Raw genomic sequence first — 23,369 nt, 5'->3', positions numbered from 1 at the left:
GCTCTGGGCTCCAGGCTATTGCATCTCTTGGCTGGTGATACATGTCTCTGCTATCTGAGCAGGTTATTTCCCGGCTGCTCGGTTCCCTGCCTTCCTTGTGTTATATCAGACAAAAGACAGGATAGCTAAGCAGACCTGCTTTGCTTCCACCTTCAAGGCCAGTGCCCTCTCTAATTGCTGCAGCTAGCAATCGCCTCCCAGGCCTTTTTATGCAAAGAGTTTATTCTTGAGATAAAAGCACTGCAGGGAAAACATTTAAAACCCATATACGAGCCCACCTGCATGCTAATAAGCTGACCAGAAATTTCTACCCTCTATGCCCTCAAACCCATCCCAACACGGTCTTTGGTAAGAGTGGTTCTTCCACGTTCATCACACCCTTTGCTCAGAGTAACAACCACTCCCTACTCCTTGGGGACCTCAGGAGCACAGCCCTCTGCAGATGGGGGCGTCTTGTCCCTTTGTTGGATCTGGGTTTAAATTCAGTGTGTTTATCCCAAAGTCTTCATCTACTGGTCATCAGAAAATCCACTCTGAGTCTTGGAAGTGATCGGCAATTGGTATCAGGTTACATGATGGCCACACTGGTTCAGACCCAAGGGCCATGTAGCCCAGTGTCCTGGCTTCCGACAGTCTGCAGTTCCAGGTGCCCCCGAGGGAGTGAGCAGAGCAGGTCACCCTCAAGTGATCCATTAATGGACCTCTGCTGCATGAACAGATCCCTTCCCCAGCGTGGTGCTTCCCAGGACTGATCACCATTAACACCCCGTCTCCTCCAAGAGATGTTGCCGACAATATCACCACAGCACACGAACAGTTGCATTTTGGACACAGCGGGCGGCACAAGGTGCTCAGAGGATTTGATTTAACAAGGAGCAGGCGCAGGCCAATTGGGGGTGTGTTTCCACCTTCTCTGGGCTGGCGAACAGCCACTCTGCCTCACTGTACTCCTGGCTCAGTAGCTCACAGCGAATCTGGACAGGGCCCACTCCACCAATACAACCCCAGTCCCGGGGTCAAGGCGGGGCAGCAACAGTCCAGGGACTCAGGCTTATATTAGGGCTTATCAAACAAACCAGGCCTCCTAGCTCTGATCACAGCCTCTCTCCTGGCCTTGGAATCCATGAAAGGTATTCCATTGCACGCAATATGGTTTAATTAAATTCAGTAAGGTTTGTCCGGGGCGTTGCAGGAAACTGCTGTCTTGCAATCTGATCCTGAGTCTTGCAACATTTCGGGTGGGGCTGAATGCCCAGCATCCAGAGTCATCATGTGAACATCTCAGCAATCATTTGGGCGGGGCAGGGTGCGGGGTACTTTAGCCCTCATCGCTGGGGAGAAGAGATAGAAAGTCTCAGACTCCAGAAGGCAAAGAACCTAAAATGGATTAATTGAATTACAAGTCCTGGTTTCATTTTTAATCTTGTGAATTTTTTTTCGTTTTGGAGCTTAGCTCACCATGTCTGATCGTTTGGGCTCCACAACACCCTTTGTTTGTTCGTGTAGATTATTTGCTTTACATGGGGGGAGGGGGAACCAAACAAAGAGAATCCTGAACAATTTCGTTACCAGCGCTGTTCCAGCTAAGCTCTTATAACATCTCTGGCAGGGGTCAGCAGCCCCCGGCACGGGTGCCAGCAAGTGGCATGTGAGCTGATTTTCATTAGCACACTAGGCAGGAACTCAGTCCTGCCCCACCTTCCCCATGCAGCTGGGAGTTAATCCCTGAGACCAGCTGTACCAGAATGGGAAAGCTCTGCATCTTAATGCATTTATTAATGGTGCTGTTGTCAGTAGGACTATTAGAGACTTTATAAAGTGTCAGTGGCACTCGGCCAGTCTGTAGAGGTCAAAAGGTCAAATTTCTGCACTCGGCCTTGGATAGGTTGCTGACTCCTGATCTATGGGATCCATGCTGGGGGCTGCGGGGGGGGGGTGTTATATGTTGAAGGCAGCTTTCTCTGCTCCCCTTCCAAACTTTGTTTACCGAACTTCCCCCCACTCCCAATGAAGCAGGTCTTACCCACAAAAGCTCATGACCTCATATGATCAGTCTCCAGGGCGCTACAGGACTGCTTGTTTTTGTGAGGCTACAGATTAACACGGCCACCCCTCTGAGACTACTTCTGTTGGGTTCTGGCGACAGAGGGGGCTTGATCCCCAGCTGGCATACATGGGAGTAGCTCCACCGAAGCCGAGGGAGTGAGGCTGGTCTGCACCAGTTGTGGGTCTAACCCAGTGGTTTGTTGATGATTGTACGGGAAGGTGGAGCTCTTAGATGTTGGTGTCTGGAGATAAAGTCATGGATGACGGATGTGATAAATTTGTCACATCTGCATATTGATATCACCCTTTCTGCTTTCCCCCCTTTTTTTTCCGGGGTGTAACAACTGCCTTTGAGACGGTTATCAGAAGCCACCTGAGGCCTTTTTCTGCCTTCGCCCCATGTATCTGTTTGACTGTCATCTTTAAACTCAGAGGGGTCACCATGTTAGTCTGCAGCTTCACAAATAACAAGCAGTCCTGGAGCACCTTAAAGACTGACACATTTATTTATTAGGCCATGAGCTATCGTGGATAAGTCCCAAGTGGGTCTTATCCACGGAAGCTCATTACCTAATGAGCAAATTGTCAGTCTTTAAGGTGCTACAGGGCAGCTATAAACCCAGTTAGGAATAGATGAGTTTCTCTTTATGGCATATGGTGTCGCTACCTCGCATGTGGAAGACTGTGAGATGCTCAGATGGTAGGGGAACGGGGCTGGATCACACCCTAACTTCCTAGTCCACTGTCTTGTCTTTAGCAGTGGTTCTCAGCCAGGGGTACGTGCACCCCTGCTGGTTCCCAGAGCTGTTCCAGGGGGTTTATTAATGCAGTGTTTCTCACCCTTATGAATAAAAAAATTGGACTTTTTTATGCTCATCTAATTTTTTTCATTTATCCTTTTTGCCCAATAAGCCGTACTATGGCAAGTTGATTGCCTATGGGCAGTTCTTCCAACCAACCAATTACAATTAAGTTGTTTAAACAAAAATGTTGCAAGGGTAGCAAAAAATTGTGTGTCTGAAAACTGTAGGTACTGTGGTTAAGTCAAAATTTTAAAGGGGTTCTTTATATATATATTAAAAAACAAAACAAGGTTGAGAAACTCTGCTTTAGAGGAAGGTGCAAGAAACACAATTTGTAAATAAATTACCCCTTCTCAGGGAAGCTTCTTCCTCTTCCCATGCTCAGAGTAGTGCAAAGAGGAGGAGCTGTGCTAGGCACTAAAACCACATGAGTTGATAAGAACACAACGGGCCTAACCCTGCTCCAAATAATTCCAGTGGGATTTTTCCTCCTTGGTGCCCAATCCTGGCCAGGAATGCACAAGGAGGCAGCAGGAAGTATGCCAGAGGGATTGTATCCAAACCAAACTGTCTGCAATGCGACAGGTGGGTTACACGTTCCCAGTCACAGGGGCCAAGGGGCCTTCCCACTTGCAGATGTCTCACAAGACAGGAGGCGTTAAGCGCTGCTCTGTCCAGCACCAGAAAACCGCAGGGGCTTATTTAGTTCTGGTGCACTGCCCCTGGGACTCAGCTGCTTACTTACACCCATGCACCACACTGCAATCACAGGGCTCGTCCCATTGCAGCTGGGAGCAGAACTGGGCCTTCCCTGTGTGTTTCTCTGGACGCTGCTCCGAAACCTACTGAAAGGGGAAGATGTAAAGGAGGAGAGTGAGCCGTGGTAACATGCAGACTGGCATTTATTTTTCAAGCTTGTTACAGGCAGCACAGCAGTAGAGAAGGAATGGAGCCGTGATCAGTGTGAAGGGGCCTCAAGAGCCCAGGACGGGGAAGTCACTCCCTTTAGAAGGACTAGCAAGAATTCAGACACCTGCTGTTGTGTTCTTCGCTGAGGTACAGGCCCTCTTCAGGACAGAGGTGCTGGAATTGTCTTGGCTTCTGCTCTGTTGCACTGGCCCAGCGACCAGCTGCAAGGGCAGAGAGTGAAACCCCAGAGAAGCCCATCAGCCTGGGCCTGACCTGGCCTTCCTCCGGGGACTCAAATAGGGAACGCCCAGGATTTCAAACGTGGGAGCGAGCATGGGGCAGAGCCTTCCCCCACCAAGGGAGGCAAAACCACATCCTTGGGCTGACTTCAACCCAGTTCAGGTTGGGGATTAGCTCTGCCTCTACTCTGATGGTTTTAGCACCAGGCCAGAGACCGGGCGTCTGGGCCTTATTTGAGTCAACAGGAGCAGAAGGAACTCCAAAGACCCCCAGAACAGCAACCCCCCACCCCCCGGCTTGTCCTGAGGTTGATCCTTCAGGGGTCCCGTTCAGAGAAAATTAATGCAGGGGGCTGGAATTCGATGTTCTTCTCCTGAGCCCCAGGTAACAAGGGACCTGCAGGGCAAGCAGCCCCTCAAACCTAGAGTAATAAGGCCACAGAGGCTGCTAGAGAGAGTTTTGTCCTCTGTGATTTCATACACCAACCCGAAGGGAGAAAAAGGCCAGCGGCTGCAGTGTAAGAGAAAGCAGCGTGGGTCTCCAAGGCAGCAAGCGGCGGAGTAGCCAGAGTATCTCCCTCTCCAGTCGTCTAGCCCATGACCTTTCTGATCCAGGGAAGGTAGTGGGCAATGCGGGTGTAGACAGCTGGAGGGAAGCTGTAGCCGAAGGAGACAATTCCCTGCGCCACCCTGTTGCACACCAGGGGTCCCCCGGAATCGCCCTGCCAGAGAGAGAAGAGGAGAGATTTCAGACACGGGCCAACTTAATCCCCAGTGTGACTTGAGTGATTTCCATGCATGTCCCACAGGAGTCAACCCCTTGCGCTGGCCGTTCTGCACACACCCAAGGGGTTGCCCCACGTCACAGGAGCTGCAGGGACTGGGTGTGCCCCAGCAAGCTGTAATTCACCTGGCTCCACTATCAGAGATGTGAGCCAGCCGCAGCAGGGGCTGTACAAACCCACCCAGAGCTCTGGATCGGCACTCCAGCCCAGCCCATGCTGCTGTGGCTTCACTGCTCTCGTACCTGAGCCAGCTAAATTAAAGTTTTCGACCACAGGGTCGATCATCCGCAGGACTGCAGCAGAGACGTCCCCGCAGGCACAGTCCGCAGAACTAGAGCTGTGCTATTCATGGCTTTTTTTTATCTTTTTCTCAGCTTGTACCAGTCCCAAACAGCCTATCCTGGAATCCTCGGGCTGGAAGGGACCTCAGGAGGCCCTGCTTCAAGCAGGATCAACCACCACTATGGCCAGGGGGAAGATCTGGGCAAAATGCAACGTGTCCTTTGGGCATTGAGTGTTCACAAGGCCAAGGGAGGGAAATATCCGTATGATGCATTGTTTCGAATTGAAAAATCGCAGCCTTTCCTTCTGAGCCTGCCACAGCGATGGGCTGCAATCGCACTCAGACATTTCGGGGGTGGAGTGGGGTGCAGGGGGGAGTTGTGTTTGGACTGGAACCACTTGGTGAATGGGGCACCCTTTGGTGCCATGCTTTGGGGGGGACCTAAATCTGCTCTGTTTAGGAGGGGGCTCCTTTGCACCCTTGCAGCATACTGCAATCAAAGGGCTTGTCCTGTTGCCGCCAGAAGCAGAAATCGGCCCTGCGAGAACAGGGTAGGTTGAAAAATGTTGCCCAGCTCAGGGGTAGACAGGACTCGCTGGGGAACCCATCAGTGGTGGGCCTTGTGCTCCTATAGATCTCTTGCTTTCCCAGCAAACTCTCCTGTAGACTGCAGGGCTTGGAGCAGCCTGGCCAGCTAGGACTCCCCTTCCAGGCAGGCTCCTTGGTTTCCTCTCTAGGAGTCCCAGCCAGGAGCCAAGACCTTGACTCCTGCATTCTCCCACCCCACCCATTTGCCGGTGTTTCCCACACAGACCTGGCTGGAGTCTTTGAGCTGGTGGAAGCTGCCGGCGCAGATCATGCCGTCGTTGAGCTGGGGGTAGATGTGGAGGCATTTTCTGCGGCTGTAGATGGTGACGTTGGTCTCAAAGAGCTTAGTGGTGTCTCTCTCTCTGTCAATGAGTCCCCATCCGGCTAGGCTGCACCTGGTGTCGGTGGGGAGGTCGCTGCTCGTCTTGGGCAGGGGAATGACCTGGACGTATTTATTCAGCTTGGCCTTGGCTGTCAGCTGGGTGGGGGAGAAGAGGAGATATATGAAGCCGCTGACTTTTAGCTCGTGTGGTGCAGGCACATTGCTTTAGCCTCTGAGATCACAGGTTCAAGCTCCCTTGCTAATGACCAGCGTCTGTCGGCCTAGCCCCAAGTAGCAGCCGATGGAATCTGGGGACAGGGGTCAAGCCAGGACAGTATCTCGGGGAGAAGGTGTCCAGTAACCCCCAGTGCCAGGTGAGGGGAGAGTCAAAGCACCCTTAGAGTCAGCAACAGGGATCCCTCTAATGTTTTCCATCCAGGGCAAAATAAATTTTGTCATGTGCACCAAGCCATGTGAGGATGTGCACCACCCATAGAAACACAAGCTGCCCACTGTGGGTACTCTGCTAATCAGCTGGGCAGCACCTGACTCTCTCCTTGGCATCCACCCAAGAGATCAGCTTACAAGGAATGCTGCTAAGCAAGCTACCGCGTTGGGCCCTGAGCGCTTCCACTTCAGGGCCAGGAGTGCGGCAACACAGCATGCAGCCTGAAGGGGCATGGGACGCTGCAGCTAGTACCGGATGATCTGTTTGGAGAGGGGCTGCGTGCTCCCGGCCCCGGGGGGGGTGTTGAAGAGGAAGGATCTGGCTTCAGTTTCCTTTCTCTGCCTGGACCAGCTCAGAATATAAAGACCCACTTTGCAAAGCAAGTTTTGGCGTCTTCCCACAGCCCAAGATGCCCAAGTACCTCTCCGGTCTCAGCCATCTGTCGCTGCCCCCCCCGCCCCACAGCTCTCGGGGAGACCTTCCCCGCTGCAGACTCGTCACTGACCTTTAGCAGAAGGATGTCGTTCGATACCAAGATGCTGTTGTACTCGGGGTGCCTGTGGTAGCTCTCAACCCCCAGCACCTGCTGCGACTCCTCCACGTCATGGATGTTGTGAGCTCCCAGAACGACAGTGATATCCCTGAAAGTGGCAGGAGACAAACGGGGGTGGGGGTGCCGGTCACTTTCCCTGGCGCAGCCCCACACCCTCTCCCTGAGCTGGAGCAATGAAGGTGCAAAAAGAGCAGGCTTCAGACCGCAGATGGAAAAAGGACTCCCAAAGTTACTTGAGTAAAAGTACAGCTGTGGGGGGATGTACTTGAGTACAAGTCACTGCTGGCCCTCCAGAAAATGACTTGCGTAAAAGCACGTCGCATCTTGATTGTACTCAAGTACCCAGAAGTGAAAGCAGCTGCACTTTTACTCAAGTAACTTTTGGGGTACTTTTCCCACCTCTGCTTCGGGCAGACGAACCCTGTTTTAAAATTGTTTCCATCAACCAATACAAGAAGGACAAACCTGCTGATGGTACCTACCCCATGCAGTGAGCGGCGGTCATCACCCAGTCCGGGGCCACCAGAAATCCCCCACAGTTGAAATCACCAAAGACCTTCAGGGCTGCCATGTAGGGTCTGGAGTGGGGCTTGGCTTCATGCCCCCCCACAATCTGACTCCGCAGAGCACCTGGAAGACACGCAGGTGACTAAGCAGGAGGAGGAGAGGGGGCGATTCCTTCCTCACCTGCTGCATGGACCTGAGCCCATGGCTTGCTCTACTCACCGGCATGGACCAAAGAGTAGGACAACAGGAAGAGCAGGAGATACTGGAGCTGCTCCATCTCTGAGGATGCAGGACCCCTTCCAGGCTGAGCCACTGCTTAAGCCTCCTATTGCCATGGGGCTGGTTTTATAGCCCTGGAGCAACGAAACTCGGAAGCCAGGAAACCACATGTGCTGGGCTGATCTGAATGATCCGTGCAGCATCAGATCCTTGCCTGCCTATCTGCAATCTCCTCAACACTTGCCTCTGCTCGCTTGCTTCATGTGCTCAGAAGCTGGGTGCAGGGTTGTTTCCAGCGAGGCAGGCAAAACCAGGCCCCCTCTAGCTCCATAAAAACGTCCCTTTGGATCCCAGGGCAGAGCTGATGACCCAGCATGCACTCTGCTCATGAGAAATACCCCCACAGATCAATCCTGGGCATGGCATGTGCCTGAGGGGCATGGAATACCCTCCCTGTGGCACATGGTTCTGAAGTCCGTGTTGCTGGCCTGGCCCGTGTCACCACCAGGCCCTCCACACTGCAAGGAAGGCAACGTTTGCAAACTGCCTGCGGGGTTTGGTTTCAGAGGGGTATTTAAAGAGTGGGGTCCCAGTAAAAGGGAGGGCCAGAGCTGACGAGGTCTAGTCAGCAAGGTGGAAATGGCCCAGTATCAACAGTACTTATCAAAAGAGGAAAAAACAAGTCAGATCAGACAGGGGGATGTGAGCCTTTGTCAGAGTCTAATGGGGAGCTATTAGCACCCAAAGCAGAAAAACTGCCTTTGTAAGATGCGAAACACTCCCAGTCCCACTCCCAGAGCTCCTCATTCGACTCTGACAAAGGCTCACATCCCCCTGTCTGATCTGACTTGTTTTTAACTCTTTTGATAAGTACTGTTGATACTGGACCGTTTCCACCTTGCTGAATAGATCTTGTCAGCTCTGGCCCTCCCTTTTACTGGGACCCCATTATTTAAATACCCCTCTGAAACCACCACCCCCACTCATGCATCTGATGAAGTGGGTCTTTGCCCACGAAAGCTTATGCTCCAAAATATCTCTTAGTCTATAAGGTGCCACAGGACTTCTTGCTGTTCTTGTCTGGGGAGTGTATGCTTTGGGGGGCCACACAGTAGCAGAGCCCCTGGTGACAGGAGTTTGTTTCAGTCCCAGCTGTGGCTTTTCAGTGCAAGCTATGGCAGCCGGTGCTTTTCGCTCCAGAGGCCTGTGTTGGGGCTGCCAATGGACAGCTGAAAAGTTGGCCCCAGTAAGGGCTCTGAAGAAAAGGAGGATGGAGTGGCATGGAGAGGCTCCAGCCTTTCTGTACAGCTCCTATCCTAGGTCTATAGCACTTCTCATAGGTTCAGATCAAGGCTCTTAGGCAGGACAGTATCATTATGCCCATCTTACAGGTGGAAAAACTGAGGCATTGGCCGCAGCCTTTACTTCCCCAAGCTCACCCTGGGACGTAGAAGTACTGGTGTCCACTGAGATTATGTGTGGGTATAAGTAGAAGCTACACGCTGGACAAATGGGCAGGAGTCATTCCCAGCACTGATTCAGCCCCGTCCTCTGCTCCCAGGAGCACAGGCTTAAACATGGACGGAGTGAAAGATTAAGTGTGAGTCTCATGCCCTGTCCATCCCCAGCTGTTGCATTTAACTCTCTAGAGCCGTGTCTACACGTGCACGCTACTTCGAAGTAGCGGCACTAACTTCAAAATAGCGCCCGTCATGGCTACACGCGCCAGGCGCTATTTCAAAGTTAACTTCGACGTTAGGCGGCGAGACGTCGAAGTCGCTAACCCCATGAGGGGATAGGAATAGCACCCTACTTCATCGAAGTAGGGACCGTGTAGTCGTTGCGCGTCCCGCAACTTCGAAATAGTGGGGTCCTCCGTGGCGACCATCAGCTGAGGGGTTGAGAGACACTCTCTCTTGAGCCCCTGCGGGGCTCTATGGTCATCGTGGGCAGCAGCCCTTAGCCCAGGGCTTCTGGCTGCTACTGCAGCAGCTGGGGATGCATGCTGCAGGCACAGGGTCTGCAACCAGTTGTCAGCTCTGTGTATTTTGTGTTGTTTAGTGCAACTGTGTCTGGGAGGGGCCCTTTAAGGGAGCGGCTTGCTGTTGAGTCCGCCCTGTGACCCTGTCTGCAGCTGTGCCTGGCACCCTTATTTCGATGTGTGCTACTTTGGCGTGTAGACGTACCCTCGCAGCGCCTATTTCGATGTGGTGCCGTGCAACGTCGAAGTTGAACATCGACGTTGCCAGCCCTGGAGGACGTGTAGACGTTATTCATCGAAATAGCCTATTTCAATGTAGGCTTCACGTGTAGACGTAGCCTAGGTGTCCAGCTCAAATCTAACCTGTCGGCCAAGAGGGCAGAAGTCACTCTTACAACCTGTTCAGAGCTCACAGTGGCTGTAGCACTGGACTGGGACCGAGGAGACCCCGGCTCTGATCCTGGATCAGCCACTTGCCTGGCTGGGTAACTTTGGGCAAGTCACAGTCCTGCTGTGTGCCTCGGTTTCCCCATCTGGGAGATGGTCCATTTCCTGTTGTTTACAGAAGTCTGAGCAGCTGGACCTGGCGTTGCTCGGCTCTTGAACTAAAGTGATGTTTTGGAAAATACATGAAAAATAGACCTGCTTCTTTTCAATGACGGTATTTTCCAAAAAATGACAAAAACGGAAGGCTGGATTGGGTTTGGGGTGAGGAGAGATCGGAAGTGGATGGCTTAGGGCAAAGGGCCACTGGAGGTCAAGGTGGGGGGCTCAAGGCGGGGGGCGGTGCGGAAGTTAGGGTAGCGGCCTCAGGACAGGGGTGTGGTGGGGGGGTGGGGTTACTGGGGCTGCCCCACACCTCCAGTGCCCCCCTGTGGCCTATAGGCTGTTGTGGAAAAGGGAATAAGGCTCTGTGGGTTGCCTCTCCCTCCTCCAGCCCCCCCCACCACCACCGGCCCCGATGCCCTGTAGGCTGTTGAAGAGGTGGCAAAGCTCTGGGGACTGCCCCCAGCCTCCAGGGGGCTCCTCCTCCCCCACAGCCTGCAGGCAGTCTGGGGAGGGACCAGGCTCCAGGGCCTGCCCCAGCTCGAGCTCCAGCTGCCCTCTGCAGCCTGCAGGCTGTCTGGATGGGGGAAGCCGGGCTCTCGGGGGACAGGTGGGGTGGTCGTACCCCTCCAGTGGCCTCTCAATGTGTGCAGGCTATCTGAGGGGGGCAGGTTCCAGGGGGTTGCCCCACCTCCAGGTGCCCCCCGCCCCCAGGGTCTGCAAGATGTGTGAGGGAACAGGCTCCAGGGACTGTCCCTCCTCCAGCAGCCTGGCTGCCTGGGGTGAGGTTCCAGGGGCTGCTCCCAGACTCCGGCACCCCCGCCTTTGGCATGCAGGCTATCTGGGGCCTGCCCTCCTCCAGCAGCCCCCTCTGCAGCCTGTAGGCTCTCCATTGGGGTAGGGGGCAAACTCTGGGTTTGAGGCAGGAGAGCTACTTACCTGGTCTTTGTGGCAGGCAAGATGGCAGAGCTCCCCCGCTGCCCTGCACGGCACTGCTGGCCTCTCTTTTGGTGCTATAGCTGCCCCCAGTGGCCACTCTTAGTATCACGTCCCTCCTTCTGCCCCCTCCCTTTCCACACTCTGGGACATCCTGGGATTTCAGGCATTTCCCATTTTCCAGGCACAACCAAATCCTGACCTTGGTTTAAGTTGGGTAAGAGGAAGCTGCCTCCCAAATTTGGTGGTTTGAGGAGTTCTTGAACAAACATAGCAAAGACAGACAGACAGACAGACAATAAGCATATGTGCAACTGGAAAAAGCTTTATGCAAAATACTTCGTGTGAGGAATTACTGGAAAAAATTGCAATCTGCTGAATGTTTCTGTTCTACTTGCGTGCATTCCTGTGTTTAAAGTTCGAAATAAGAAGTGTTAACCTGTGTTGCTGATGTAGAAACTTGATAGGTCGTTAACAAGGACAATGATCTCTAAATGGACTTGTTTTTCCTGTAAGCCTGGAAGAAAGGGGCTCTGGTTGGTCCTGCCAAGAAATGTGGCCATGTCTCCTGATGCTGGGACCCATCTTGGACGCTATACTTTTCCATTGAAGGTGAGAAAAGGTTTAAACTGAGCACAAATGATTCATGCCTTTGGCAAAACGTAAAGATGGGAATCTAAACAATGGGGGTTACCACCGAAGAAGACTATTGGAAACATTTAAGACTGAACAGGGAGAAGGATCAAGCCCACACTGGGAGGCTTTTTCAATCTGTGAGAACAGCTTCCCAGAATAAGTGAGGGTAGATACGTATCACCAGTTTCTTAGGCTACATCTATACTAGGGGAAAGTAAGTTGGCTGCAGATATTCCATTTTAGCTAGAACCGATGCATCTGCAATTGACTTACCTGGCTGTCCCCACCGAAGAAGGCCAGCAGGAGAGTTTCTCCCGCCAACCTCCCTTACTCCTTGCAAGATGTGTGGCATACAGGGGTCGACCGCCACCCCCAAGAGTTTGATTTGTGCGTCTCTACCAGATGCACGAAACTGAACCTGGGAAGATCAACCCTAAGTGGGTCAATCTTCCAGCATAGTGTAGACAAAGCCTCACTGTATGAACCTTAGCAGGCGTTTTATTTTATTTTGCTTAGTAACTTACTTTGCTCTGTGTGCTGTTACTTATAACTACTTTAATCCTCCCTTTTCATGCTTACTGTAAGAGCTCCTGTTTATTAATAACCCAGAGTAAATAATTGGTACTGGGGGGAGGCCCTCAGCTGTGCATATCTCCTTTAGGTAAGAAGGGGGCAAACAACATGAGCATGTCCTGTATAAAACTTTATACACAGTAAGATGGATTTATCTGGGGTTCAGGCCCTGTTGAGGCTGTGCACCTGGGTACTGAGGCAATACCCTTTGACGGCCTCGCTGAGACACTCCCTCAGTGTCTGTATTACACTGCTGAGGGCTGTGACCCTACCTCTGTGTCAGTGCTGCAGAAGGCCGGAGGGCCTGGCTCAGCAAGACAAAGTTAAGGAGGCACAAGGGAAAGCAGGAAGGTTGGCTTAATAGCATTTCAGCACATCAAGTGACAGTCTCCAGGGGATCTCTGTGACTGAAACCATCACAGTGAGGATAATAAATATTGATCTCCTTTGTAAAGCACTTGGAGATTTATGGCCGTGAAGTGCTAGAAAAGAGCTCGGAGGTGGTGCTATCATCGTTATGGTTATTGATTCATTTTATGGTTAAGGTTGTTACAAAGAGGAGAACAACAGGGCAGTGACGACAGGACAAGGAGCAATGGGCTTAAATTGCAGCCAGGAAGATTGAGGTTGGACGTTAGGAAAAACTTCCTGACTGTCAGGGCAGTTAAACACTGGAATGAATCAGCCGGGGAAGTGGTGGAATCTCCATGATTGGAGATATTTAAGAGCAGGTTACACAAACACCAGACGGGCATGGCCTAGACTCGAGACAGTGCTTAGTGCTGCCATGAATGCAGGGGACTAAACTTGATGACTTCTTGCAGTTCCTTCCAGTTGTATGATTAACCCCCATGGCTGAGTTTAAATAGTTCCCATGTGTGCCTACCCTGAGTTTCATCTCCTGTCAGGTAGCCAAATCCTTAAGAAGTTCCTCATGCTTCTCCCTTGTGTGGGTTAATTTTACTCGTTCTGTGGCAATGCTTACAGAGGTCAGGTCACCTCATTATTAACCCTCTGGTGCAGGCTGTCAATAAAAGACTTATACAGCCATCTCCTCTCCCACTCAGAATGATCTGTTAGTCTCCAGGGCCCCTGTGCAAGGGCTGCAGTCAGCAATAGCATGAGAAGGCCTCCGGCGGTATGGGAACAGATCTCTATCTCCGCTCAAATAGGGGAACAATGACAGTGCCTCCCTGCAGAGAGCTGTCAGGGACACCAGATAGTGCCTTTCTGCTGTCATACATTTTTCCTCTGGGCAGAAGATGCTAACGGCTGTCCAGTGTGTAACCAAAAGCTGCAAAGGCCTCTGCTATCTTCTCAGTGGGGAGAGGGGTATTTATCTCTCTGCAGCGAGCCCACGGAAATCCTGCGCTTCACTCAGCTCACAGAGTTGACAGTCCCAAGAGTGATAGTGGACGAGAAGAGAGTTAAGGCGTCATTTAGGCCAAGATTGAAAATCAGACCTCTCCAGTGGGCACCAAAAATCATTCATCTTCTGTGGAAGTTTTAGCCTGGATGTGCTGAGGTTGATGGCATCCAGGGGACAAGGAGGAAGAGAAGATGCTTCAGCTCCCATCAGCAGCACCAGCTACCAGACAAGACTGCAAACACCTTCAACATGAGGATGGTGAACTAGTGTTGCTTGGCCAGTCATGGGTCTGTAGAGGTTAGATTCAAAATGTGATAGGTTAGATCACAGAAGTCCCCTCAGGGTTGTCCCCAAACAAATCCATCTGAACCCTTTGTAAAAGTTTTGCTCCAAAAAAGCTCATAAGGCGGTCTGCCCCCTTTGTCAGTGAAAGAGGGGTACAAGGTGGTTGTTTTCCCCAGTAACAATTATTTACACTGAGCTTGATAATAAACAGAAGTGTTTTATTAAGTATAAAAAGTAGGATATAAGTGATGGCAAGTGAAAACAGTCAGATCAAAGTAAGTTGCTAAGGGCTTATCTACACCATTTTTCCCCCCAAAAAACCATTTTTTCCAGAAAAACAAAACAAAAAGCCCTTGCATCTACACTGCAAAGCTTGTTATTGTGGAACAACAGGGCATTTAACATGAAATAATAACTCCACCAAAATGAGTTACTTTTGCCACCGCCGCCCCCATTCAATTTCGAAATTGACTCAGCGTGTAGGTCATTATGATTTAATTGGCCTCCAGGGAGGCATCCCGTCATTGCTCTTCTTTCAAAACTGGGCTCTCGAATGCCAATGTTCCATTTCAAAAGGCTCCTGCAGCGAGAACGCTCTGGTCAGAAATAAGTTAATTCTAAAAAACCCTGCAGTGGAGACGTAAATTAAAATTAACAAAAAATGCCAGCGAGTCCATATCCACTAAGAAACTTGTTACATGCAAATTCGTACCCTAAATAATTGTTCTAAACATCTCTTTTATAAGCTAAGCAGTCTCCTAGCTTGGGCCCAATCCTTCACCCTTTTCAGTCTTACGTGTTTCCTGCAGGCATCTTAGGTGGTAAGGGGCTGGACAGGTCTCCTGGCATCTCGAACTGCTCTTGTTGTTTCTTACTGTGCAAGTTTCTCCCCTTGACCTCCCTTACTCCTTGTGATATTGAGGAATACAGGGTTTGACTCTCGAGCTCTGATAGATTGATTTTGTGCATCCCCACTAGGTGCGTGAAATCAAACCCTGGAAGATCGATCCTGACTGGGTTGACTTTCTGGGACAGAAAGACAGAGCCTAAGTTTGACCAAAGAAAGAGGCCTACGTATGTAACTCAAGGACTGGGGAAGACGACGGCTGGTGAGCAAGTGGGGCATGGGACCAATCTGTGAACCACAGGGAGCATGTTTTGGAGGAGGGATAACTCAGTGGTTTGAGCATTAGCTTGCTAAACCCAGGGTTATGAGTTCAATCCTTGAGGAGACCATTTAGATGTCAGGAATGGTGCTTGGTCCTGCTAAGAGGGCAGGGGACTAGACTAGATGACTTCCTAGGTTCCCTTCTAGCTCTGTGAGGTATGTGCTGGAAATCAGACCAAATCAGTGGATGAAATGGTGAGGGGGTGGGTTATTCCAACCTTCTGGAGTCCTTTGAAAAGCGCACTGGGTGGCAGGTGTCATTCTGCTCATGGCTGCTACCCTCAACATTTCCTGTGACCTACCGTGACACCTTTAGGGTTTCACCATCCTCCTGAGATGGGAATAATGTGTTTGCTTGGTTCACGTACTACTCACAAAAACAACTTAAAAGCTTTTTTTTGGAGTTGAACCAAAACCAAATTGCTCAGTGAGATGCAATGCTGGGAGGCAGCCGCCTCCGATGGAAATGAAACGCTTTGTTCTGACCAGACACAAAATGGTTTGTTTGGAGTTTGGCCAAATATTTTGGTGGGGAAGTGGCTTTCTCTTTAGCCCAGCAGGTAGGGAACTCACCCTGGTTCACTTCTTCTCTCTGCCTGATGTGGCATCTTCCATGCTGTGGGAGTATGTCCTAGCCACCAGTCTATGGGAAGTGTAGGCAGGCGCTAGCTCAGTCATGTCAGTTGAAGCTGTTCTGCTAGGCCAGAGCGAAGGACTGTGTTGCCTAGTGGTTAGAGTACACCATTAAGCGGTGGGAGCTCCAGATCCCTGTTTTGTTGACTATTTATGAAGAGCAGAACAGCTTCAAGGGGAGGGACTGAGGTCTAGAGCCAAGAGACAGAATCTGAGCCAAAAAAAGAGATAAAGGGGAACCCTGAGATAAAACTCAGGCGGCATTTCAGAGATAAAAACTCGGCATTCTGGAACGCGTCGGCACCTCAGTGCGGTTCCTCCATATGTGCTGAGCGCCTGCTTGCCAGTGGGTAGTATCAGCTGCCCATTATTGCCACTCGCAACCACAGTGGTCAGTGGCTGGTGGTTTGACAGCAGAAGTGGAGGTTGCTGGGCTTGGCTCTTTCTGTTCCTAAGCTTAGATTCCCACTGGGGCACACAGATTGCCAAGGCTGGAGTGTGGGCCTCAGACTCAGACAGCTCCACTGAATCAAGGCGTGGGCCAGAGGCAGAGCAGCAGGTGGGAGATCTGGGGATGGGAGGAAGATGTAACCCATGGACCTAGTTAGGAGATATCTCTTGGGGACCCATAGAGGAGAGTAGGAGTCAGTTGTGTCTGGGTCCTATTTGATAGGCAAATTTAGCACTCCACAGATGCTCTTGGAATTGGGTGTGGTACTTATAGGGTCTATGCAACATGGACGGGTGGAACCCAACCCGGGACCTCTGGAGCTTAGTGCGTGAGCCGCTGCCACAGGGGTGAGCAAACTGTTTATGTCAGGCTCCACTTTTCATCTCTGCAATTAGCAGGGCTCCCAGCCTGTCTAATGTCATCCAACCCCGTGGAAATTTCGGTTAGATTTATATGGAAAAAAAAAATAAAACAACAACAACAAAAAACCACCTTTTGGCCCATGTAGGAAAACGAGGCTGTCAGGTGTAAAAACGTTGTGAATCGGTATAGAAAGGTGAATCCACAGACATAAAAACAGGAACAGGTTTCAACATTTTTAAGGGGATGGATGAGCCTGAGACCCAGCAGCTGATCGTACTGTGCCTCCCTTATGAAATTTCACACCCCCATGAGTGGGCCTGGCCCCTACTTTGCTTCCCCTGTGCTGCCACATGAGCCGAAAGCTTCCTGGCTCCCAGCAGAGGAGACTCATTCTTTCTCTCTGTAAGTGGTCAAAGCACCACTACATGGGACATTGAAGGGTTATATCTGCTCCAATAGGCTCTGTGTCTGTTGCTGGGGTCAGACTCAAGGAGGCAAAGCAGACAGGGCAACTGCTGTTCCAAGACCATGTGTTCTGGGTGAGCTGGGAGAAGCTGAGCCCAGGAGCAGAAGCACTTTTCAGGAGGCAGTGGTGATGTTAGCCCTCTAGCAGAGAAGCTGGGCTGTGTTAATGAGAGCCAGAGGGAACTGGGTTGGAAAATATCTTCTGTTTTAGTTGGATGCTTTGAATGTTGTTTCGCTTTGAGCCAAACTGTTCCAGTTAATGTTCTCAACTAGTGATTCATCAACTTTTCTTTAAATGTACTTATGGAGAAAGAGTCATTTCTATTTTGTTGTTCTAAGTTTTTGTATTGTAACAGGGTTTCCTTCAAAACTGTTGATTTGTGGCTTAACAGAGTGACTGGTTAATCTATTAATGGGCCTGCCAATGTCAGTGACCTGCAGTCCAGGAAAATCTGCCTGGATTCCAACTGAGGTTTACTACAAGCAAAGGGAGAAAAGATGAGCAGGTAGTCATGTAGCACTAACAAAACTAATAAAATAACGTATTAGGTGATGAGCTTTCGTGGGGAAGACCTGGAGATAAGCAGTACAGCACTGATGCTTCCATAGCACAGAGATCCCAAAAACATTGAAATACAAACTGACAGATCAGATACATAGGACTGAACGGGAAGATGATTCAAACGAAGCAAATTGTGCCAATTGGGTGCTCGGAGACACTAACGGAGCTTTAGGTGAACTGACCCTCAGCTGCTGGGATCTCGGTTTCTCCTTCCTGTGTGTGGTGTGGGTGAACTGTTCAATTTTTACTTTGGGGCTTCTCTTTGTGCATTGCAGATGTGAAGATAATGCCTGTGGGTTCTAAAATAGCTCTGTTCTGTTGGACAAAGGGGGCTGTTGTTTGTTTTTGTTCATCACAAGATTCTGATAGTTATTTAATTAAATTAATTCCTTTTGTGCTTCGAACGTGTCGAGGCTGCCCCTGCGCATCCCTTGCTGAAAAGCCTTTAGCAACTGACCTCTGGGTCTCCAGTTACTTTACAGTGGGAGCTGGTTTTTTAAGGACCTGGAGAAGGGCAGTGAAGTGAGGTGTAGCCCACCCAAGGTGACAAACTCCTTCTTTGTCCTTTCAGTGGGCTGGAGATGTGGGTTCACTGGGATCGGGGATGACTGGGAGTCCTTATCCAGCCTGTAAGAGGCTGACTTGCCCAGAAGGTGGAGCGCCTCGGGCTAAGCCAGGCCTGATTGCAGGAAGGGCCCCGTCTGAGAGGAATCAAGGGGCTTCTGGTATAAAAGGCAGCAGGTAGTGAGGGGGGAGAGGTGGAAGGAGCATCACTGAGGCTGGTGGAAATGGCAACCGTGCTAGGACAGAGCAGGGCTAGGGCTCTCCAGGCTGGGAGGGTGGGAACAACTCTGCCCAGGAAGCAGGGGACAGATGAGACAGGCCTGAGGGTGGAGGCCAAAGACAGGAGGTGCTGGGAAGCAGACAGACAGACCCACCCTCAGGGAGAAGGGGACTGAGCTGAGCTGAGCTGGGGGATTCAGGCTGCCTGGGTTTGCGTTGGGTCCGTGAGGGGAGAGACTCAAGCTGAGGCCTGACGAGGTGGGGTGGCCGCTGACGCAGGGCACGCTGGTGAAGCAGCAAATGGCCACCCTGTCGCGCAGCCCTGTGCGAATCCAGCAGGAAGCTCCATTAAGTTTCAGTCCTTTGCGACAGCCTTGCCTGTTAGTCCAGTCCTGGGCTGATTGAACCCAGTCCCTCCCCACATCTCTCTTCTGACCCCGATCCTGGGTGCCCCACCCCCATAAGGGTGCTAAGGCACCTCAGTCCTGACCCACAGCCCCTTCCTGTGAGAATGGGGGATTTCTGCCGGGCAGGCACCACGTAGGTGTTATGGACTTGGGGAATGCCTGTGTGTGGCTATGGAACTCCCCGTCATCTGACAGTGGCTGCAGCTGGTACCTACTGGCCCAGGGACAATGCGGAGTTGTGTTACAGCTGTGCTCTGGGCAGACAATGGGCTAAGGGTTTCTCTTCTGTGGATGTGGAAATGGAAAATCACCTTTAGTAGCATCTAGAGGACCAGTGGTAGGTGCTGTCTGAACTTGCCGTGAGAGATGACCTGCCCCAACCAACCTACAAGCTGAATAAACAAAGGATAAGAGGGGAAACTGAGGCACGGAGTGACGTGAAGGGACATGCCCAAGGCCATGCCACAGGTGAGCACTCAAGCCATGTATAAAACCCACAGCGCCTGGACCCTAGACCAGTGTGTTACCTACTAGACTACCATGCCTCTGGCAGACATTTCTGCCTCTCAGTAGGGAGTAGAAACTAACCACAGATAGGTGTGTAGCCTCTATGAAGTCACAAACATTTCTGTGGGTTTTCAGTTGCAGGCACAGCCCTTCCGTTGGGGCTACATTCATGTCCCAGGCCTTTGTTTACACCAACCCATCCTGGCCTACTTCCTGCTGTTAGAACTGATGTTTTGTGCGTGCAATCTGACAGTTAAACAGTTAAAAGCTCTGCCCTGCCAGTGAGTTAGAAGAAGACAGATCTGTTGCTGGCACAGCTATTTTTGCACGGCTATGGTCATTTCCACCCACTGAGGCTCTGGCTCTGGGAAGGAAGAGCTGGGGTCTGTCACGTTAATGTTGATGGCATAAGTGGGCCCGGAGCGACAAGGTCATGACTGGTGTTCCCTCTCATTTTCCATGCATGTGCAGAATAAATGTTGTTAGGTGCACTGAGGCATGTATGGATGTGCACCAACAATAGAAACACAGGCGGCAGGCGCTCTGCTATCAGCTGGGCAGCACCTGAATCTCTCCTGGGCAGCCGCCCAAGCATGCAGCTTACAGAACACTGGACATGACCCCATCACTGAACAATACGGAAGGATCAAGCGAGGTGCAAGGTCTGGAAGTCAGGCTCCTCAGACTGCTTAGCTCCAGGGCAACACAATTCAGGTCCAAGTCTGGCAACTTTAGGAGTGCGATGCAGAAAGGACAAAGAAGCTGCATGAAACATAAAAGCCTCTGGGGACTGTGCAGCCCTAACTTTGCCAAAACATCTGGCAGTCCCGAGAGGATGTTGGCTGGTGTCTCTTTCTGGCTCATGCTTAGTCACGGATGGGTCTCTCTGGGCAGCTCTTCTCTTGGCTCTGGCTTGCCTTCCTGCTCTGGGACCTGACCCGGTTGCTCTGGTGCCTTTCTGTTGCTGTTCTGTCTCCAGCTGGGCAGAGCTGGAGGGGCCATCTCATCTCGCCAGGCTGGCGTGGCACAGTTGGTCTTGGAATCAGGAGACCAGGGCAGAGAGATGACAGGAGGCAAAGAACAGGTGGTGGAGAAGGGCTACACAAGGGACGGGGAGAGAGGACAAGTCTGGGGTGTTAGGCTGGCGTCTTTGCAGGGGTAGGGCTCAGTACTGCTTTGCTGAGTGCTGGAGGAGTCCTTGAACAGTGCATGTAGAATTCTGTCCGTGCTGCTGCAGATCCTGGGAGCACGGAGGGATGCAGCAAGAGGGAAGCTAATATGTGTGCGTGGCATTAGGTGCATGGGATGAGAAGCGGGCTGGAACTGGGGTGTGGCTGATGTGGGCCCTGTGGCTACAGCTAAGACCTGGCATACACCTCTCTTAGCACCACCCTGTTACGACAATGAGCAGAAACAAACTTCACCGTAAGGCAAAAGCTCTTTATTGTTGCACATGGTACACTCTAGCACTGCAGGACTGCAGTGACAGCGAAGGCATGGGGGTGGTGAGCAAGGAGGAAGAACAGTGGGGAGGAAACAGTGATCTGATCCCACCAGCATTTTCAAGGCCTGAGGCAGAAACCCGCCCCCCCCGCCCCCCGCCAAGCCCGTCTTGCATTAACATCTGCAAAATAAAATTAAAAAAAATTCAGATCTGGCTCATTTGAAATGGGGTTTTTGATTAATGTCAAAACGTTTCATTTCTGAGACCTCCCCTTTAAAAAAAAAGTCCCTTTCCCTTCCTTTCAGTCATTTACACTTGCCAAATTAAAAATGGCTTCAACCCAAAACTGTTCACTTAGAAATGGTCAAAATGTGCAGTTTTTGCAGTCTAGAAAAAGGTCCTAATCCTAAGCCAAGGGAGGTTGTGGAATCTCCATCGCTGGAGATATTTAAGAACAGGTTAGATAGATGTCTGTCAGGGATGGTTTAGACAGTACTTGGTCCTGCCATTGGGGCAGGAGGCTGGACTCGATGGCCTCTCAAGGGCCCTTCCAGTCCTAGTGTTCTATGATTCTTCCGTCAGATGAGGCCCCCAAGTGCAGGTCTACCCAGCAGCCTTAGTTTGCAACAAGCTATTCCAGAATAGACAGAATAGCTTATTTCAAAATAATCCAGCTACGCACAAAGGCTGCATCTACCTGGTAATGAGCAAGTTGGGAAGATGCTAATGAGGTGCCCCATGAATATGCAGCACCTCATTAGCGTAATGGTGACCACACGCAATTCAAAAGAGCCGCTTTCGAATCACACGCCACCCATGTAGATGGGGGCGCCTTTCGAAAGGACCCCCCGGACTTCGAAAGCCCCTTCTTCCTATTTGTTTCCCTTTTCAGGAAGGGAATGCAAATAGAGCTGATTGGAAATGCAAATGAGGTACTGATTTACATATCATGTGCCTCATTTGCATAATGGCAGCCACTCACTGTTCCGAAATGTTGGTTTTGGGGGGAAAAACAAGCATAGTTATCCCTTGAGGCACACAACGCTCACATGCCTTGAATCTCATCAAAGTCAGGGAGAGCTTGGGGGATGGGTTGGGGCCCTCGGAAGAGGGCAGGGGACGCCCTCAGCCATCGCTTCCCCAGGGCTCCAGGCATGGGGAAGGGGGTTTTAGCTCATCTGGATGCCCGCAGGGGCAGGCGGCTAGGTGAGCTAAAAGCTTTCCCCCTTCCTTCCCAGTGTGGTGCCTAGCGCTGCTCTGGGAAGGCAGGGGAAGAAGCTCTGAGCCTGCCTGCAGCTGCAGGAAGGTAGGCAGGCTGAGAGCCCAGCAGCTTCACATTGTGCAAAACTCACACTAACGTGAAGAAAGGTTCTTTCGGAAACGGGGTTTGTTTCTGAAGGAACCCCGTCTACACCGCTTGGTTTTTTTTCCCCCAAAACAGCACTCTTTTTTCCAAAACCAGAACAGTGAGTGGCCGCCGTTATGCAAATGACCCATGTGATATGTAAATCAGTGCCTCTCTTCCCTTTCCAATTAGCCACATTTGCATTCCCCTTCCGAAAGGGGAATGTAGTGCAGCGGCATCCACAATGCATTCAACTATAGCTCTCGGTTATTTCGAAACAGAGCATCTACCTACAGTAGAGCCTGTTTCGAAATAAAGCCATTAAACACTGGCATGCTACTAAATGGCCCGAAATATGCTAATGAGGCACAGATGCAAATTCCCCGTGCCTCATTAGCATAAGGTCACATGATTTGGGGTCCGGAAGATGTTCTTCTGGACTCCAAAATGCCGTTTAGAAGCACGGCCCCCGGCTGGGGGTGGGTCTTCTGGAAGGAAGTCCTTCTGGAGGTCCCTTCTTCCTGAACATTTTTGGGGCATGGGGAATTTGCATCTGTGCCTCATTAGCATATTTCAGGCCGTTTAGTAGCATGCCACTTTCGAAGATGCCTTATTTCGAAATAGGTGCCGTTCCCTGCCGACACAGTCCCGCTTTCAAAACAGGTCAAAATAGGTGCTATTCTGGTAGAATGATGTTCACCTATTTCGAAATAAGCCATCCACTATTTCGACATTATTTCAAAACAGCCGCTGTGTGGTGCAGATGCTAATAGTTATTTTGAAATAACTTCGCTGTGTAGAACTGCCCTTAGAAATTGTCAACATTTGCAGTTTCTGCAATCTGGAAGAAAAAAATTGCTAATATTGTCTATCAAGTGAGGCCTCCGAGTCAGACAGTTTGGGTTTTGCTGAGTCGGTGATTTCCGACACAGTGCGTTTAACAGCCTGTCTGCGTCCAGTCAAAAGCCACGGGCTTTGCAACGCTCCTCTCTGTTACAGGATTTGCGTGTGTTCTGAACAGCGTGGCTGAGGACAGCCTTGTTCCCCTCCGTCAGGGCCAAATCCTGAATTGTTTTCACTCCCTCCTCCCCCAGGCTAAGCTGGGCGGTTTGCCTGCATAAAAACTTGGCGAGGGGCTCAGGGGAAAGCTCTGATCCACGAATGATAATACTTAGATGGCAGCGGTGGCCCAAAAGGAGGAGTTGCTGCTGGA

General features: G+C 51.1%; 1 protein-coding gene across 1 annotated transcript; it reads right to left on the bottom strand.

The window, feature by feature from the left end:
* Positions 1 to 3,750: 3,750 nt before the first annotated feature.
* LOC142002363 (cathepsin G-like) lies at positions 3,751 to 7,576 on the bottom strand. The gene is made up of 4 exons (XM_074978426.1): positions 7,459 to 7,576; positions 6,929 to 7,064; positions 5,880 to 6,131; positions 3,751 to 4,719 (listed from the first exon to the last, which is right to left on the bottom strand). The coding sequence occupies exons 1-4, from the start codon at positions 7,545 to 7,547 to the stop codon at positions 4,588 to 4,590; spliced, it is 609 nt and encodes a 202-aa protein (XP_074834527.1). The 5' UTR covers positions 7,548 to 7,576; the 3' UTR covers positions 3,751 to 4,587.
* Between the last annotated feature and the right edge of the window lie 15,793 nt (positions 7,577 to 23,369).

Source organism: Carettochelys insculpta, chromosome 27, assembly GCF_033958435.1.
Source record: "Carettochelys insculpta isolate YL-2023 chromosome 27, ASM3395843v1, whole genome shotgun sequence".
Classification (NCBI taxonomy): Eukaryota; Metazoa; Chordata; order Testudines; family Carettochelyidae; genus Carettochelys; species Carettochelys insculpta.
The sequence above is the reverse complement of the archived record's forward strand: the minus strand, read 5'-3'. Positions and strand labels throughout refer to the sequence as shown.